This window comes from Dicentrarchus labrax, unplaced genomic scaffold (assembly GCF_905237075.1).
Source record: "Dicentrarchus labrax unplaced genomic scaffold, dlabrax2021, whole genome shotgun sequence".
NCBI lineage: Eukaryota > Metazoa > Chordata > Actinopteri > Moronidae > Dicentrarchus > Dicentrarchus labrax.
Window position 1 is genome coordinate 24,404,960 of NW_026136714.1, and position 16,019 is coordinate 24,420,978.

Genomic DNA, 16,019 nt, shown 5'->3' on the forward strand with positions numbered 1-16,019 from the left:
CAATAAGGTTTGTCAACAACATCAGCCGGTATTCAGAGTTTGGTTTCTTATAATCCTCCAATCAGTTTTTGAATAGGAGGGATTAAGAGCTCGTACGTAGCCATCACGTTTGTGTTGTTGTTCCGGTCTACCTAACCTAGCAAACTAGCTCCAGTAGCACTGGTAGCAACTTGAGAAGAGCCCACAAGCCTTGTCAAAATTAGCTGCAGTACAATACAGTTCAGGCTTTTTTATGTCGACGAGGTGTTTAGAGGGCTGTGCACATATCTTCCTCAAAAAGCGGAGCTTTGGACTTTAAAACTGGGGTAACTATTGAAATGCTTTTAGCTGTTTTCTTGACTTTGAAGCATGTTGTTTTGTGAGAGAGATGTAGGTCCGTTAGCCAGCGGGAGCCAGGGCTCAGTTTGGAAGAGTTCGTCCAAGATGCTAACTCATTTTGGTGCCGTGCTTATATTTTAGTAAAAGTAAGACACATTCAGTAGCTACGTTCAAATAAAACATTACAACGTTTAGATTCATAAAGTGACACATTGTTACTGGAGTAATTATAGCCTGGGTTTATTTGACAAGCTGACGTTAGGTAGCAAAGTAGCGCCACTCGACTGTTGCGCACAGGAGGTTTTTTCGTGGATCACAACAAAAGGATTTTTGATAACAAGCTGGCAGCTAGCTCAGTGAAGCTAACGCTAGCTGACCTAGCTAGATGAGGACTTCTCCACGACTTGCCTCCCATCTGCTTAGTTACGTTGACTATAGTGTTTCGCTTTTCGTTTTTAGCTAAGCCTATTTCAGCATTTTGCTGTAAAACACTCGCGCTAGTCAACTTATTGTTGTGATTTGAGTCAAGCAGGCCCCCCCACCAGGTAGCTAGCAGCCGGCCTTCCCAGTCAGTGTTAGCACTGGGGGGGGGGCTGCTTGACTCAAATCACAACAATAAGTGGGGGGGCTGTCACAAAATACTCTTCTTGTTCACATCCATTTTCTAACGATAACTGTGTAATTCATTATGTTCATCAGTAGCTGGTCGTGATTGCCTGTGAGCGCGGAGAGCGAGGCACACCCCGTGGGTTAACTTTACAAGTTTACAGGCTAGCTAGCTTGGATGTCGAGCAGTGTTTGTGACAAGCTAACGTCAAGAGGACATCTCTACTTGTTCAACTCACCAAATGCTTAACTTCACGAGAGGAATTATGTAACGTTAGAAACGCTGCTGCCAAAACAACCTCACTATTGTTTTCACTATTCGAAGTTTCATTGAGTAATACAGGCTTTTTTTTGGTATTGTTTTGAAAGGACTAGATATGGTTACTTTTCAGTAGCATGTTTTGTTTGTAATGATGTACTTTGTGTGTGACTTTCTCCCAAGGTGTCCATCTCTTTTGAGTATACCCAGCTAGCACTGGCTTCCACCCTGTGGCTCATTGGTCACTAGAGGGGCCCCATCAGAGCAAGGGCCCAAACTGTAGCTCTAGGTCCCCTCTGTCTGTGTGTGTGAGAGCTTGTGTTGAGTCCTCTGGAGACTCCCGGCTTGTCCAGCGACGATGTCCTCCATCTTGCCATTCACCCCTCCTGTGGTGAAGAGGCTGCTGGGCTGGAAGAAGTCGACCAGCGGCCCGGGCGGAGCAGGTGGCGGAGAGCAGAATGGGCAAGAGGAGAAGTGGTGCGAGAAGGCTGTGAAGAGCTTAGTGAAGAAGCTAAAGAAGACAGGCCAGCTAGATGAGCTGGAGAAAGCTATCACAACACAGAACTGCAACACCAAGTGTGTCACCATCCCCAGGTATACTGCACAGCACTAGATTCCTGCTGCTGTTACACAGGTTTTGGCAGTGGTGATAAGTTGAGACCTCTGCGTAACCATGAAACATTGGGCTGTTTACAGATGCTGATCTTACACTTCTGTTTTCTTATGTTGTCACAATTTCCTGCAATTATTACCTAACATGCAAAGCTGTGGGAAATGTGAAAAGGTTTGTTTAGCGATGCAAAATAGTAGAAAATAAAGATAAATTGCTCATTAACGATGAGCTCAAAATCAATCTAATCACTATTTGTTTACAACTGTACTTACAGTTAGACAGTTTGTGTTACTCTCATGGGGAGAGAGACATTAAAAGGGTCAGGGAAGATGTTCTCTTTATCAGCCAGCCAGCCTTGATGACCCAGACTCACGTTCAGTAGGAACACTGTGTTAACAGATTCATTCCCCACTGATGTGCAGCCAAGTACCACGTCAGATGTTTGTATGACTATAGATAGTGGGCTGGTTTTTATCGCCTGAGAACTGTTCTAGGCCACACTGTTATGTTTGTAGAGATGCAGTGGCTGGCTAGATGTGAATGAAATAATGTCTTGTAGAGGCGTGGACTGCGAGAGAGTCCCTACATGAGAGAGGGTGGGTTACAAACCTAAAATAATGCCAGATTGGGGCATTGCCACCAGCCTTATTTACATTGGTACATTTTGATTGTGATTGGGGTGCATGTCTACCCTGCTTGCCACCTTGGCAGGTACACATTCAACATTTAGATTGATTCTACTCTAAACACCTAGTTTCCTGCAGTAAAAATAGCTGTTGAATGTTAGGATCTACAAGCTGCTGTGGCTGGTGGATAAAAGTTGGTTTCCTGCCCTGTCATGAACCAGACAACAGCAATTTTGAATGGTAGTTTAGATCCCACTAAAGTAATAAAGTCTAGTACATGTTGTTGTATATTTGTAGCATTTATCATGTAGAATTTGTTATTGTCCTGTTATTCAGAAGCAACTTCTCTTATTTGTCCTCATTCCAAGTTTTTCCATTTCTTAGCCTTTTGCCATTTTCTTGTGAATGTTTTTGAGAATTGATTTTTTTTCCAAGGTTGCCTCCTCTGTTTTTTCCCCCCTCTTTTGTGCCATTGTGTGTCTTCAGTGTTTGTTTGAATGTCTCGAGATAAGTTATTTTCAGTGTTTGATACAATGCTACACTGTTGAAGAATGCTCTTTGTCTCACTCATTGTGTGTGTTAGCAGATTCCATGTTATATTTTTTCCCCTTAATTCTGTCAAAAAGGCTTCTCTTATTTGAAGTTCCCATCTTTCATTTCCACAGCTGAAAAATAATTTGATGTCTTTATTTTGCCATAAGACTCCAATAAAAGAGGCCTTTTAATGTTGACATTACCCATACTGATATTTCTGAATGAGCCATGTCCCATGTTTATCATTTGTTTTTTGTTTTTGTTTTGTTGTTTTCTCTGTGCACAGCAATTGCTCTGAAATATGGGGACTGAGTACACCAAATACGATAGAACAGTGGGATACATCAGGCCTATACAGCTACCCTGACCAAACCAGGTGACTATCCTCAACTATTGTATGGTGGAGTTGTCATTACAATGTTGGTGACAGACATTGAGAGCATATTTGTTCCTCGTTTTCGTCACCACTCAATCCTATCCATCTCCATTTTCCTCCCCTACCTGGCCATTATGTGTCACCCCCTTTTCCCTGTGTGTCTTTCACCCATCTCACCACCATCTCCTGTTTGCTGTTCAATCAGATCACTGGATGGCCGCCTGCAGGTCTCCCACAGGAAGGGGCTTCCCCATGTTATCTACTGCCGCTTGTGGCGATGGCCGGACCTTCACAGCCACCATGAGCTGCGCGCCATCGAAGCCTGTGAGTATGCCTTCCACCTAAAAAAGGATGAGGTCTGCATCAACCCCTACCACTACCAGAGGGTGGAGACCCCAGGTGAGACCCTGTCCAGTGGACATTTGTTACCTAAAACACGCACGTCTCTTAGTACTTCAGTGTCTACTGCATGATTGTTGCATGATTGTTTGAATCTGTTGGCTCCCACTGAGACTTGTACAGCTCGACTGAATGCGAAGCAAAAACATTTTAAAGACACTTGTCTGTGTAAAATGTAGTTTAATTTACCAGCAACCAAGGTGTTGAGATGAGTGTAAGTAGAGATCTGAAAATGGGCCAGTCTGTAATGCACAGCTTATGAAACGTCCTCCTTTGTGTTTACTTAAAGGAATAATTCAACATTCTGGGAAACTCATTTGCTTTTTCGCTGAGACTTAGATGAAAAGATCAATCGCATTCTTATGTCTGTATGGTAAATATAAAGCTAGAGCAGAAGCTTAGCTTAGCCTAGCTTAGCTTAGCTTAGCATGAAGACTGGAACCTTGGGGAAACGGCGTGTCTAGCTCTGTCCAACAGTTACGAAATAGGTCTACTGGCCCCCTTTTAAACACTCGCCCATTAACATGTTTCATCTTGTTGTTCAATCAATATAAAGACAACAATTTGTGGTTTTGTAGAGGGGTTATGTATGGGACTGCTTCTTAGGAGGACTCAGTGACTACCTGGAATCTTGTGGTCATCTTCAGTGGATACTCCTCAGAAAGTTCAAGATTAAACAAACCAGATATGTGGAAACCAGATGGCAGGCAGATATTTTTTGACCTTTTGGACACAGCCAGGCTAGTTGTTTCCAGTCTTTATGCCTTTAATTGTATCCTTTATATAGTATTAGTAGTATTATTAACAAACAGAGATGAGAGTTGTTTCAGTTTTTGCATCTGAGTCTTGGCAAGAAAGCAAATCAGTGCTTCTGCCAAAATGTCTAACTAGTCCTTTTAGAGTTTCGGGGGTGAACAATGTTAAAATCTGCAGTGAAACTTGCCTTAAACTGAAATATTAAACTGCTAATGGTTTGTTAAGTTTCACTGGGGAGTTCTGGTGTTTCATCATTGTCTTATTGCTGTTGCAAATATTTTTCCATAATAATGAAATTTGTTTCAAAGTGCTTGTTTAAAACTGTCCAAAAACAACTGACAATAATTTTGGAAAAGCTTATAAACTGACAGGAGTCTAACTCATCTCTTCTGACTCTTTTACCCAACCCTTTAGTGCTGCCTCCTGTTCTTGTGCCAAGACACTCAGATATCCTGCCAGAGCTGCCACCTCTGGATGACTACACTCATTCCATACCCGAGAACACAAACTTTCCTGCAGGAATCGAACCTCCAAATAACTATATACCAGGTGAGTTTATCTCTGCGCTGGATGGCCGTGACTATTATTTGACTAATTCACTGAAGGGTTTAATTTGCCATTCTCTGTGACCTGGTTTAAGCTGTGGAATTCTTCTGCTTTTACTATTTCATCATTTAAGGGGAAAAATTAGATAGATGAATAGATAGTATAATGTTTCCTTGATTTCAGTGGGTTAAACAGCCCTATGAAGTTCTGATAACGTCACAGCTCATTTCCTTCTACTGTGTCATTTCAACAGAAACGCCTCCACCAGGCTACATCAGTGAGGATGGGGAGGCCAGCGATCAACAGATGAATCAAAGTATGGACACAGGTACCCTAGACTAGCAACTCCTTCTCCTTCCCTTGTGAGTCTGCCTCACCTCCCCAACCAGGTCAAAGTAAAACTGTTTTCATGGAATAAATCTGTGGAAAGATGCATACATAATAAACAGCCATCAGCACAACAACTGAAAATATTTAGAGAGGAATCTGATAATAAAGTAAAATTGGTGTAATGCTCTATCCTTAACATCCTCATTCCCTTCAACAAATGTATATCATGTTTTATAGAGCAGAGATTTGGAATGAGCTGCAAATATTGATTTTGACCTGGTTTTAATATAAACCCAGTGTATTAATACTGATCTGATCTACTCTTCATATGAAGCCAGCCTTGGATCAAAGATTGATGACAATACTGAACATTTTGAGAGTGTTGCCTAGAGAGGGTGTAGCTCTGTGGATTAACAGATGCATGTTTATCTCTTCTGAGTTTCTCTAGGAAGTTCTCTGGTAATGGACTTGAAAAACTTAGGAGGGATGGTACATTTTCTTTCACCAGTTCAGGGAATACACTTGCATATCAAGGGCTTGAAGCCCAAGTGCATTGTATCAGATTTTACAGGAGAGCCAAAACAAAGTTTAATCAGACTTGAATCAGCTGCAGTTGCCATGTACTAAACACAATATTGATCTTTTTGTGTTATCAGATCACTATAAAAACAACATTGCAACAGCCGAAGTTGAAAAATATTTATTATACATTTTAAAAAGGCAAAAGAATGAGATTATGTCTTTTTTGGCCACAAACATTTTTCCAATAGACTAATGCAGAATATGGGCTGATGTAAGTAAACAATTGTAAACCACATTAATTTTAATTCTAAAGGACACAAAATAACACTATAGTCAACACTGGGGGAAAAAAAGATGAGAACAAATATCTTGAAGTAATGTGCAACAACTATCACCAAGGTTTTAAAATTTCTAGGCTACAAGGAATGTATTAAATCAGTGGCTACTGATTTTTCTTTATACACTTTTTAAAACCTCTATAAAAGGTATAATTGCCTGCGTCTCCTTGGACTACTGTGTTCTTACTCATTTGAAACATTCAAAGAGCTATAAAACTCCTAATAACAAAGGGTGTACACTCATTTGCACCCTTTTGGCACTTAACAAACCTCCACTTTTACTGTTCCCACCTATGGGTCATCATTTCAGTCGTGTCCTTTTGGCACTAAAAAGATCTCACTGAGGGTTTTCATTTGATATATAATACTCGCTTAAAATGGCACTTGCACACCTTTGGCTCCAAGTCCTCCTTATGTACTGTCTTTCCTGTTATAACACTCCTGCCAAGCTCCAAATTCCCAGCCTCAGAGTGTGTAAGCATGTTCAATGTGCTGTTAATGAGAACCATATCAGCAGCAGCAAGCTAATTTCTTGACATGAAGAACATTTGGTTTTCCAGCATCTCAACAAGCAAGATGTTGGATGTACAGACATGATGTTAACAGCATCTCATCACACAAACTGATCAGTTTTACAGTATGATTTCATTCCTTTGTAAGGCAGCCACCAGTTTCTTCTTTGAACTGATCCACCTGTTCCCCATGTTATGGTCTCCTGAGAACCCATCCATATCGATGACTTTCTGTTTTCTTTGTCAGGTTCTCCAGCAGAGCTTTCCCCCAGCACTCTGTCTCCTGTCAATCACAGCATGGGTAAGATGCAAATCCTTCCCGTCTAAAACAATGCAGAACAACATATTAATACATCACAGCTTGGAACCTAGTTAGAGTGATATTATATACACAGACATCTTTTCATTAACAACATTAGAACAGTGTTGTATCAAAAAGAGACTTTTGGGATGAACTTCACTGATCCTCTACTGTAGACCTGCAGCCGGTGACCTACTCGGAGCCAGCCTTCTGGTGCTCTATAGCTTACTACGAGCTGAACCAGCGCGTCGGGGAGACGTTCCACGCCTCTCAGCCCTCGCTGACGGTGGATGGATTCACAGATCCATCAAACTCTGAGCGTTTCTGCCTGGGCCTGCTGTCTAATGTTAACAGAAACGCCACTGTGGAGATGACCCGGAGGCACATAGGTAAGGCACAGCTTCAGGTAGACAACCTGTTACCCTCTTACAGATTTAATTTTTTTAAGTTTCAGTCAGATCTCATGTTTGTTGTACTTGGACCAGCTCAGGAGTTAGAGCTGAATCCTCCTGTCCAAATCACCCATCACCTTGTGTGTGCGTGTGTGTGTGTGTGTGTGTGAGTGTGAGAAATTGTAAAGCGCTATATGTATGTATCTATGTATGTATGTATGTATGTGTATATATATATATATATATTTATGCAGCCATTTGTCATGTATTTGATCAGCAAATGGACTGTGTCTGTCTGTGTTTACAGGAAGAGGAGTTAGACTCTACTACATTGGAGGGGAGGTATTTGCTGAGTGCCTCAGTGATAGCGCCATCTTTGTCCAGAGTCCAAACTGCAACCAGCGGTATGGCTGGCATCCAGCTACAGTGTGTAAAATTCCTCCAGGTAAGATGCTGAAGATGCTACTTGTGTAGCACTCTGACAGACTAACAGTGAGGTCAGTGCTGATTGAACAAAAGCAAATTATAGACTGGATAGCTTCTGGGCTTGAACATGTGGAGCTCTTTGCATGTAAATGAAAGATGATTCTGAAGACCTTACATAACCAGCCGACCCACCATACTGAACACTGAATGAAGATTTATGAAGGTGTACAGAACCAAAAGTGTGCTGTGTAGGCTTGAAAGGTGCCTCTGAAAAGTTTGAAGTTGGTAGCTATCATCCATCGGATGCAAAGGTCACTGCAAAAAAAAAACGTTCCAAGCGTATCGGTGTCCATAGAAACCTTTTCCAAACCACTTCTGCAGTACAATGCACTTTCATGTTTGAGTTTTTTTAATTTTTTTTAAAGGCATTGTAAAGTTAAGCTTAAAGGTGAAAAGGAAATTAAAGCCATGCTTAATGATTGAAATCACTGATAGGGTGAAACAGCCCATCTGAGCTCACATTGTCACCTACTGGTTCTGATGCTGCCTCGGCATGTTCATGCCGCCCAACTGCCAGCAGTTAAGGCCAACTACAGCCACACACCACAAAAACTCTGAACAATAATTAGGCCAAATGTCAGCTTGGTATGTCAAGGCCCTAAGATTTTTATTTTTCTTTAAGAATCACTGGGGAAACCCACATTAACCACTGGTCTGTTTACCTCTTTGTTCCTTCTAGGCTGTAATCTAAAAATATTCAACAACCAGGAATTTGCAGCCCTGCTTGCTCAGTCTGTCAACCAGGGCTTTGAAGCGGTCTACCAGCTCACCAGGATGTGCACCATCCGCATGAGCTTTGTCAAAGGCTGGGGAGCCGAGTACAGGTGAGCCCCCGCCAACTGTACTTTATTTGAACACTTGAATTCAAATATTCTATATTCACATTTTAATTAGTAACGTGGAAAGCACTTTACTAATTTTGACTGTTTGTGCCAGTGTATAATTGTTTACCTGTCAAGACATGGAAAATTGATCTGAAACTTATAGTTAAGGAACTGATTATGAGGATGCCTCACAAACTCTCCAGTAGTAGCATCGCTTTGAGAATTTAGCTTCTGTCATTAATGACAGCATAGGGGTGTTTATTGTTAAGATAAAAATCCTCCCACTCCCAAACAAGAAAGTTTCAAGTGGAGACCTACAAACCACGACACCCTCTTCCTAGCAGCACTCATACATACTGTGCATAATAAAGCACAGCATGAATCATCATAAGTTATGTGTTGTAAATGCTACGTTTAGCGCAGCCCAGGTGTTGATAAGTATGTCTCTGTTCTCCAGGCGGCAGACTGTCACAAGCACTCCTTGCTGGATCGAGCTGCATTTGAACGGTCCCCTGCAGTGGCTGGACAAGGTTCTGACCCAGATGGGTTCCCCGTCTGCACGCTGCTCCAGTATGTCCTAAACAGCTATGGAAACGCCCCCCAAAAAAGCAGCCCATTACATTATCATTAAATTCTAAACTTGTGAGTCCTTTCATGAAAAAAAAAAATGGAAACCCCACAGAATGAATTTTCTGTAACATTCTTCATAGTATTTGTGGCCCAGTTCCACATCCCTCTTTTAACTTTACACACACACACACACACACAAACAAACGCACCCACACTGTCGCACTCACATACACACACATACAGACTTTTCAGTAAAGAATTTGGCACTTTGTTACCCATCGATGTCATGCACCTTGTTAAATTGCTTTTCCCCAAATCCTTAATATTAGATCTATTTGTGGTACAAATAAAATGTATATTGGTTTTTAGTCCAGGAAGTAGGGGAAATACCAAAAATATCTGTGAATAGTTTCTCAGTATTGAAGATTGCTTGTATGAGTAACACGAGCTTGAATGCTAAAATGATTTTAGTTCCAGCCCACCCCAACCATTGTTCTGAACCTAAGTTTATGTTTCTCTGGGAAACTTGGCCCGATCTTTTGTCAGGGGGAGGTGGCTTGGTGAAGAAACGATGGCCTTGGTGGCCGTTCTCCTCTGAAGGAAACGCCACAGTGTGTTTATGAAATTTGATTGAATTGCCAGAATGGCCCTTTTTGTAACTCTCGACGTGTGTCGTTATAAGACATACTTCTTAATGGACAAATAGGAATGTTAGTTTAAAAAAATAATAATTCAAAACCCCAAACCAACTGCAAGCTCGATCAGGCTGTAGTTTATTGATTTGTCATTATATGGCACTCTACGTGTCCTTGGTTTAGTTGATTTACATCCCCACTGAACAGCCTGGTATGGAAGCTAATGAGATGTTGACCAGGCTTTGCGAGGTGCACTGGGCAGGGACCAGAGAATATCAGCAGTTATCAAAAGCTTTTTTTTTCCTCTCTCTTTTTGACATGACACTGGGAGTCCTGGGGCTCTCCAAGGTGAAGCATTAAAAGTTTCACCAGGAGAAATTGAAGGTATCAATGAATTCATTCTGTTTTTAGCCTATATCCCCATTGTTTTGCTACTTTTTTGTATTCTCATGTATTTTTATATATAAATATACTTAAAATTTTCTGTCGTTCACTTTTTATTAAAGTAATATTTTCAAGACCACAGCTGTTTCTAAAGTGACATGGAGGGCATGGATCATTCCTTTGTTCGACCCAAAAGGTTGTTTGAATTCATTTCCAATTGCAGCTCTTTGTCTTGGTAAAAAAAAAAAAAAGAAATTTCACTGCCCCACATGATGTGTAGCCTGTTTCTATCCTTTGTTTTTCCAAAGATATCTGGTGCATTTAAAGTACACAAAACAACAGATTTGCCTGAAACCCTAAATCTACTTTCCTGTCATGGTTTTAATGATTCCAGACACATGTAAAACTTTGTGATGGCCATTCATTCATTCATCTCTTCACTTTTTTTGAAAAACACTCGTGACCTCTTGTAGCCTTTTGGTGCTTAGTCAAGCGGGTTAAGGTCAACCAGATGTAATTGGCTTTTAAAATGTTACAGAAACATGGGAGGAGAGCAGTTTTCTTCCATGTGAACAGAAGAGCGAATGTGCCTGCACACTTGGACATTCTGTGTTAATGTGTGTATTGTATTTGTTCTGTCTATAAAATACAGTATGTACAACAAGACTTATTAGCTTAAACTCTGCCATTATTGTCATTACGTGGCTGTTGCGAGTTTAACATGTCCCCCCCCTCCCTTCTTTTTGATGTAAATGTGTTTACCTTATGGCACTAGTGATTGTACTTTAAGTGCACCTAGTGAAGTTTGGATTTGGGGAACTGAACCATGTGTTAGGGTCCAGTGTTACATTGTTTTTATCTTTGGCCTACAACATATGAATGTGAAACAATACATTACAAAAACTGACGTGGACCAGACGTACATATACATAACAGTAGTACAGTATGTGTGTATTTAACAGTAATCTTTTTGCAAAGCAGTCAGTACAGTAGATGTCGCAGTTGTTTTACCAGTAGAGGGCGGTATTGATAGAGCAGTTCTTTTTTTTTTTTTTTTTTTTCTGACCATAAGCTTCTCAGGCGTGTGGCATATTATGCAGACTTCATAAAACACTAATAAAGATTTTTATTCTCATGATTCTGTCTGTGTGTGTGTGTGTGTGTGTTCGTGTGTGTTCGTGTTCGTGTGTGTGTTCGTGTGTTCGTTCTGATTGTAGATATTGGGGATATTAAAACACAAAGACTGGTAGGTAGACATGGATTTAGTCTACATTAATAGCTCAACTATTATTATGTCACAGGACAATTTAATCTTGGTTTAACTTAGTGCATCTGGCACCAGAACCCTCTTGTAAAGTTACAATGGTGAGTGTGTACTATTGGTTGCTGTCTACAGTTGTTGAGCAGTGGAGGAAAGTAATCAAGTACATTCACTCAAATACTGTACCTAAGTGCATATTTGAGGTTCTACTAGTTACCTAGTAGCATATATAAAATGATTCATTTCTTACATCTTCATACTATTTACAGTATTACACCGATAATGATTACACATATTTTGCTGCTAATGCCTATCTATTAGATAATGGTAATTGTATTTTAATGTGAATTTGCATTCTTGAAATTGAATAATTTTCCATTGTGTTATCACTACTCAAGTAAAGAGTGAGAGTACTTCTCCAGCACCTCTGAACAACTCACTGTAGACTGTACTTGAGTGATACTTGAGGTATGTGTATTCTACTTGAGTCTTTCCATGTTCACTGTACTTTATGCTTCTACTACATTTTACTCAACATTTATTTCACAACTTTAGTTACAAGTTACCTGTCAGATTATGGTTGTACATACAAAACACAATCAGTTTTTAAAGTCTGATGCATCATTATAAATTAAACCGTCCAATGTATATAAAGCAGTTAAAATCAGCTACACCTCAACCAACTACAACATTAAGTTACTTCTTACATATTAATGGTCCAATAATACAATAACACTGACATTCTGCCTACTGAGCACATTTAGCTGATCATACTTTCTGACTTGTAATACAGTTTTATTATAGAGTCATGTTGCTATATTGACTGAATACTTCCTCCACCACGGTTGTCCATAAGATAACTGCGCTTTCCTGTGTGTCTGTCACCTGTCTGACAAGCAACAAGCTGCCATTAAGGTTTGACCTTCCTCAGCCACCGTAGGCTACGTCAGAAGTAAATAGTGTCAGGTAGCTAGCTAGGTACTTATTAAGACACCATGGCTTTTACTTTGTACTCTCTTATTCAGGCAGCGATCCTGTGTGTCAATGCTGTGGCTGTATTGCATGAAGAACGATTTCTGAGTAAAAGTAAGTGGCGGGAGTTCAAACTGCACGCGCCCATAGATGGGACTGTTAATACGAAAGTCGAAACAGCTAGCATAGCTAATGCTAACTATCTCGTCACCTAAGAGCTAAGGTTACATTTATAAGAGCATTAAAACAATGATGTGGGCTGTATCGGTGAAGGCTGATTTCTAGTTGCTGTACCTGTCTGTAATGAGCGGTTCAATGTGGGAGTCACCGTTTAAATCTAACGCTATCATCTAAAAACAACTTTATTTAAAAAGTGATGGACAACAAGCAGATAATATTATATATATATATATATATATATTATTATTATATTATTATTTTAGGCTTAACTAAAGGCGGGGGAATAAAATGTCAACAAACTTTACCCGTATTTGACAAAAATACATTTAAAGAAAACAGTACTCAGTCAAAGCTGCTATCTGTCTGTCTGTCTGTCTGTCTGTCTGAACCATTAGTTGGCTGGGGAGTGGACCAAAGTGTGGGAGGTTTTGGAGATGAACCAGGCATCAAAGTGCAGCTAATGAACCTCATCCGCTCTGTGAGGACAGTGATGAGAGGTGGGTGTTGACTCTACCACACACACACACACACACACACACAGCGTCCTGGCTCTCTGATCATGTCATCCTTTGTCTTTCTGTGCCCTGCAGTGCCGTTGATTGCAGTGAATTCAGTGTGCATTGTACTGCTGCTTCTGTTTGGATGAAGAGGAGCGAGTGAAGATGGGCCAACCAGTCTGCTGTCAGGAGAACATCTCCAGCACCTCAGGAACCCTTCTGAAGAAACAGATTGTATCTCTCTGACACACAGAGTGTCTCCTGTCAGCCTGAATATGAATGTTATCATTTGTTATTTCACATTAACACACGGGATACTTGTGAAGGCCTGTTTTATAGAGCGAAGTCATTCAGAATAACTAAATGAAGAACGGTTATTTCCCTTTTATTTTGAAAAGCACAATAAAATGCTGAGGAGTTACCACTTCATAAATGTTTTTACGCCTTTCTGAGAAAAACATAACTTTCACAAATGAGCTGACTGTTTGTGATTTATACACTGAAAACATGTAAATAAACTCTTGAATACATGCTGTTGTTGTTGAAATGCTCGAAAGAAAAGACTGTAAGTTAACGAAGTGTGCTAACGCCTTTCATTTCCTCAAATAGTCGAGGGCGTGCTGTTTGTCCCAAGTCGCACTCCGTACTTGTGACCAGCGTCACACACTGATCGTGTGTTGGCTTTATGGTCCCGACCATTGACAGTATGTGTTGCAGAGTAAGTAAGTAAGAGTAAGTTGAGGTGTAGTGACAGGGAGCGATAATGCTGTGTCAGTAATGGGGAATGCGCAGAGTTACGCTGTTGCCTCTCTCACTGTGTGCTCTGTGTATGTTGTTTATGTTTACATTTACTGTTCCCATAAGTTGTTGAAGACCAATGTGCTCAACAACGAGAGGCTTCCGAGTTTTGTGTATCTTTACATCAGATATGTGAGCAGAGCACTGACTCGGAGGACAGGCTGCATGTACACAGCAGCTGCACAGAGGACTGAGGTTGTTTACACGGTCCTCGACTGCAGGTGAGCGTCTGACGAGGAGGCTTATTCAACTGTCTGTACCGAGCTGGCTGCCCGTCGTAGCCGTGTTGAACCGGTGTATTTGTCTGTATAAGGCTGGACACTCCCCTGTTGAGGAGGTTCTGCAGTGCTGCAGGGTATGGCTGGGATTACCCAGACACCGAGTACAGAGACATCCCACTGTGCTTCCCAGAGTTCCTCTGTGGCAGACTGCTGCTTATGCTGCTGACTGATGAGAAGTTCAGCCTCAGCCCAGCAGGTCAGACACATTCAGAGAGAGTGTCTTCTTAGATCCAGCTTGTGGTTTTGCAGATGCTTTTTGCACCAGTAGATTATATTGAGTTTATTCCCACTGCTCTGAATTCCATGTTTTATTGGTGCGTTTATAATAAAAGCTTGGAAAATGATTGGGAATTACTTCTGCAGGTCTTGTTCGTGTACGTCAGAGTCTGAAAACCCTCCAGCCAGTTGACGAACTGAAGAAGGGTCCGTTCATGCTGCAAGTTAGAGTCCTGGAGTACCGGCAAACTGACGCAGGGGTGCAGGTGGATGTGTGTCTGTCTGCCACTTCTCGTACAGGATGCCCCGTGTGGGAGAGCGTCCTGACACTGCTGTCCAATAACAAGCTGCACAAAGCCAACAGTTGCCAACCAAGGAAAGAAAATGAGAGTGAGTAACAGCATTGAGATTTACACTGAGAATGTTTTCAGCCTTATTACAACAGGAGCATACAGTGGCTGCCTTGTGTTTAATGTTTCCCAATAGCACACTTAGTTTAGGGATTAGGATGTAACATACATGAGTGCACACTGAGACTCTTTCTGCTTCTGTTTCCTTGTTCTGACAGGCCAGCCAGATGAGCCTGTGCCAGAGAACGTGAAGCAGGTTGAGCTCAGGGTTCCCAGGACTGCCGGCCTGCCGTGTCTGTGGTCCCTGTCTGACTTCTCCCCCTATTGGCTCCTCTCCCTACCGGCCACGCTCTTTGACTACAGATCCCAGACCTCCCCGAGTCTCTGGATGTTGTCTGTCTGCTTGGCTGAAATAGAAAAACACAAAGGTAATACATTTTATGGGTAGACCAAACTGACTGATAGCTTGACGTAACATTGTAGTAATTTAACATGCAGCCAGTTCATCAAAGCTTTAATATTTGCTGTGAACAGTGAGCAGGCAAGGCAAAGTGTCTGCAGTGAAAAAGGTCAATAGTCATATATTTATTGTGTGAGTATTTTCAGCGGTCAGACCTCGTCATTGCTCTGTTGTGTCATCAGGCGTTGGCGTCATCACAGCTCCTGTCAACGTCACTGCCCAGTTTAAGGACCCTCTGTCGGTGCCAGGCAGAGTGACAATCAGGTTGTGGGAGACGACCAGAGACGGGGGTCAGTCTTCTGCCCAAGGCCTCAGCTTCCACATGCAGCAGCAGGGACACAACACGTCTCTCATGATGGGGTTGATTTCTAGGTCTTGATTAACATAGAAGTTTGATACTTGTAGTTAAGCCAAAACACAGTAAAATGTGACACTGTATAATAAATTCAATGCAACAGTTCGAGTATTTTCTCATATCAACATTAAATAAGCTCTGTATATTGCAAATCTGAGGTAAATATATTCATATTCTGTACATTTATTAATAAATGTATCTACTGAGCTTTTTAAAAAGTGTTTTCAGCTTCATTGAGTGCAACCATTTCAATGATGGACTTTAGTGGATGCTCTATGTCAGTGAAAAACTAAAACAGGCATCAAGGAGACGGGGGGGGGTA

The 16,019-nt window shown here is 41.3% G+C and overlaps 3 protein-coding genes across 6 annotated transcripts; all 3 read left to right on the forward strand.

Moving 5' to 3' along the window:
- The first annotated feature begins 134 nt into the window (after nucleotides 1-134).
- Nucleotides 135-11,465, forward strand: LOC127376034 (mothers against decapentaplegic homolog 2). 2 transcript variants are annotated; one of them, XM_051422544.1, is made up of 11 exons: nucleotides 135-305; nucleotides 1,367-1,777; nucleotides 3,243-3,332; nucleotides 3,538-3,731; nucleotides 4,902-5,036; nucleotides 5,287-5,361; nucleotides 6,983-7,036; nucleotides 7,213-7,425; nucleotides 7,736-7,873; nucleotides 8,594-8,738; nucleotides 9,196-11,465. In XM_051422544.1, the coding sequence occupies exons 2-11, from the start codon at nucleotides 1,542-1,544 to the stop codon at nucleotides 9,317-9,319; spliced, it is 1,404 nt and encodes a 467-aa protein (XP_051278504.1). In that variant the 5' UTR covers nucleotides 135-305; nucleotides 1,367-1,541; the 3' UTR covers nucleotides 9,320-11,465. The 2 variants fall into 2 exon arrangements, with proteins under 2 accessions (XP_051278504.1, XP_051278505.1); XM_051422545.1 differs by having other exon boundaries at nucleotides 5,287-5,349.
- Nucleotides 11,466-12,507: 1,042 nt separating this feature from the next.
- On the forward strand, nucleotides 12,508-13,767 carry LOC127375678 (immediate early response 3-interacting protein 1). Its single transcript, XM_051421794.1, has 3 exons — nucleotides 12,508-12,674; nucleotides 13,136-13,237; nucleotides 13,331-13,767. Exons 1-3 carry the CDS (start codon nucleotides 12,584-12,586, stop codon nucleotides 13,384-13,386), a joined length of 249 nt encoding a protein of 82 aa, XP_051277754.1. The 5' UTR covers nucleotides 12,508-12,583; the 3' UTR covers nucleotides 13,387-13,767.
- Nucleotides 13,768-13,871: 104 nt separating this feature from the next.
- Nucleotides 13,872-15,915, forward strand: si:ch211-12e13.1 (uncharacterized). 3 transcript variants are annotated; one of them, XM_051421789.1, is made up of 6 exons: nucleotides 13,872-13,955; nucleotides 14,102-14,256; nucleotides 14,349-14,512; nucleotides 14,680-14,922; nucleotides 15,101-15,310; nucleotides 15,525-15,915. In XM_051421789.1, the coding sequence occupies exons 1-6, from the start codon at nucleotides 13,923-13,925 to the stop codon at nucleotides 15,719-15,721; spliced, it is 1,002 nt and encodes a 333-aa protein (XP_051277749.1). In that variant the 5' UTR covers nucleotides 13,872-13,922; the 3' UTR covers nucleotides 15,722-15,915. The 3 variants fall into 3 exon arrangements, with proteins under 3 accessions (XP_051277749.1, XP_051277748.1, XP_051277747.1); XM_051421788.1 differs by having other exon boundaries at nucleotides 13,915-14,256; nucleotides 15,525-15,735; nucleotides 15,769-15,915; XM_051421787.1 differs by having other exon boundaries at nucleotides 13,915-14,256.
- Nucleotides 15,916-16,019: the final 104 nt, after the last annotated feature.

Excerpts from the sequence above, each read along its gene's own strand:
- LOC127376034 (XM_051422544.1), top strand. The coding sequence starts at position 1,542 with ATGTCCTCCATCTTGCCATTCACCCCTCCTGTGGTGAAGAGGCTGCTG. Across the intron at positions 1,778-3,242 it reads AAGTGTGTCACCATCCCCAG|CAATTGCTCTGAAATATGGG; the intron begins GTATACTGCACA and ends CTCTGTGCACAG. Across the intron at positions 3,333-3,537 it reads AGCTACCCTGACCAAACCAG|ATCACTGGATGGCCGCCTGC; the intron begins GTGACTATCCTC and ends CTGTTCAATCAG.
- LOC127375678 (XM_051421794.1), top strand. The coding sequence starts at position 12,584 with ATGGCTTTTACTTTGTACTCTCTTATTCAGGCAGCGATCCTGTGTGTC. Across the intron at positions 12,675-13,135 it reads AGAACGATTTCTGAGTAAAA|TTGGCTGGGGAGTGGACCAA; the intron begins GTAAGTGGCGGG and ends CTGAACCATTAG. Across the intron at positions 13,238-13,330 it reads TGTGAGGACAGTGATGAGAG|TGCCGTTGATTGCAGTGAAT; the intron begins GTGGGTGTTGAC and ends TGTGCCCTGCAG.
- si:ch211-12e13.1 (XM_051421787.1), top strand. The coding sequence starts at position 14,015 with ATGGGGAATGCGCAGAGTTACGCTGTTGCCTCTCTCACTGTGTGCTCT. Across the intron at positions 14,257-14,348 it reads TACACGGTCCTCGACTGCAG|GCTGGACACTCCCCTGTTGA; the intron begins GTGAGCGTCTGA and ends TGTCTGTATAAG. Across the intron at positions 14,513-14,679 it reads GTTCAGCCTCAGCCCAGCAG|GTCTTGTTCGTGTACGTCAG; the intron begins GTCAGACACATT and ends TTACTTCTGCAG.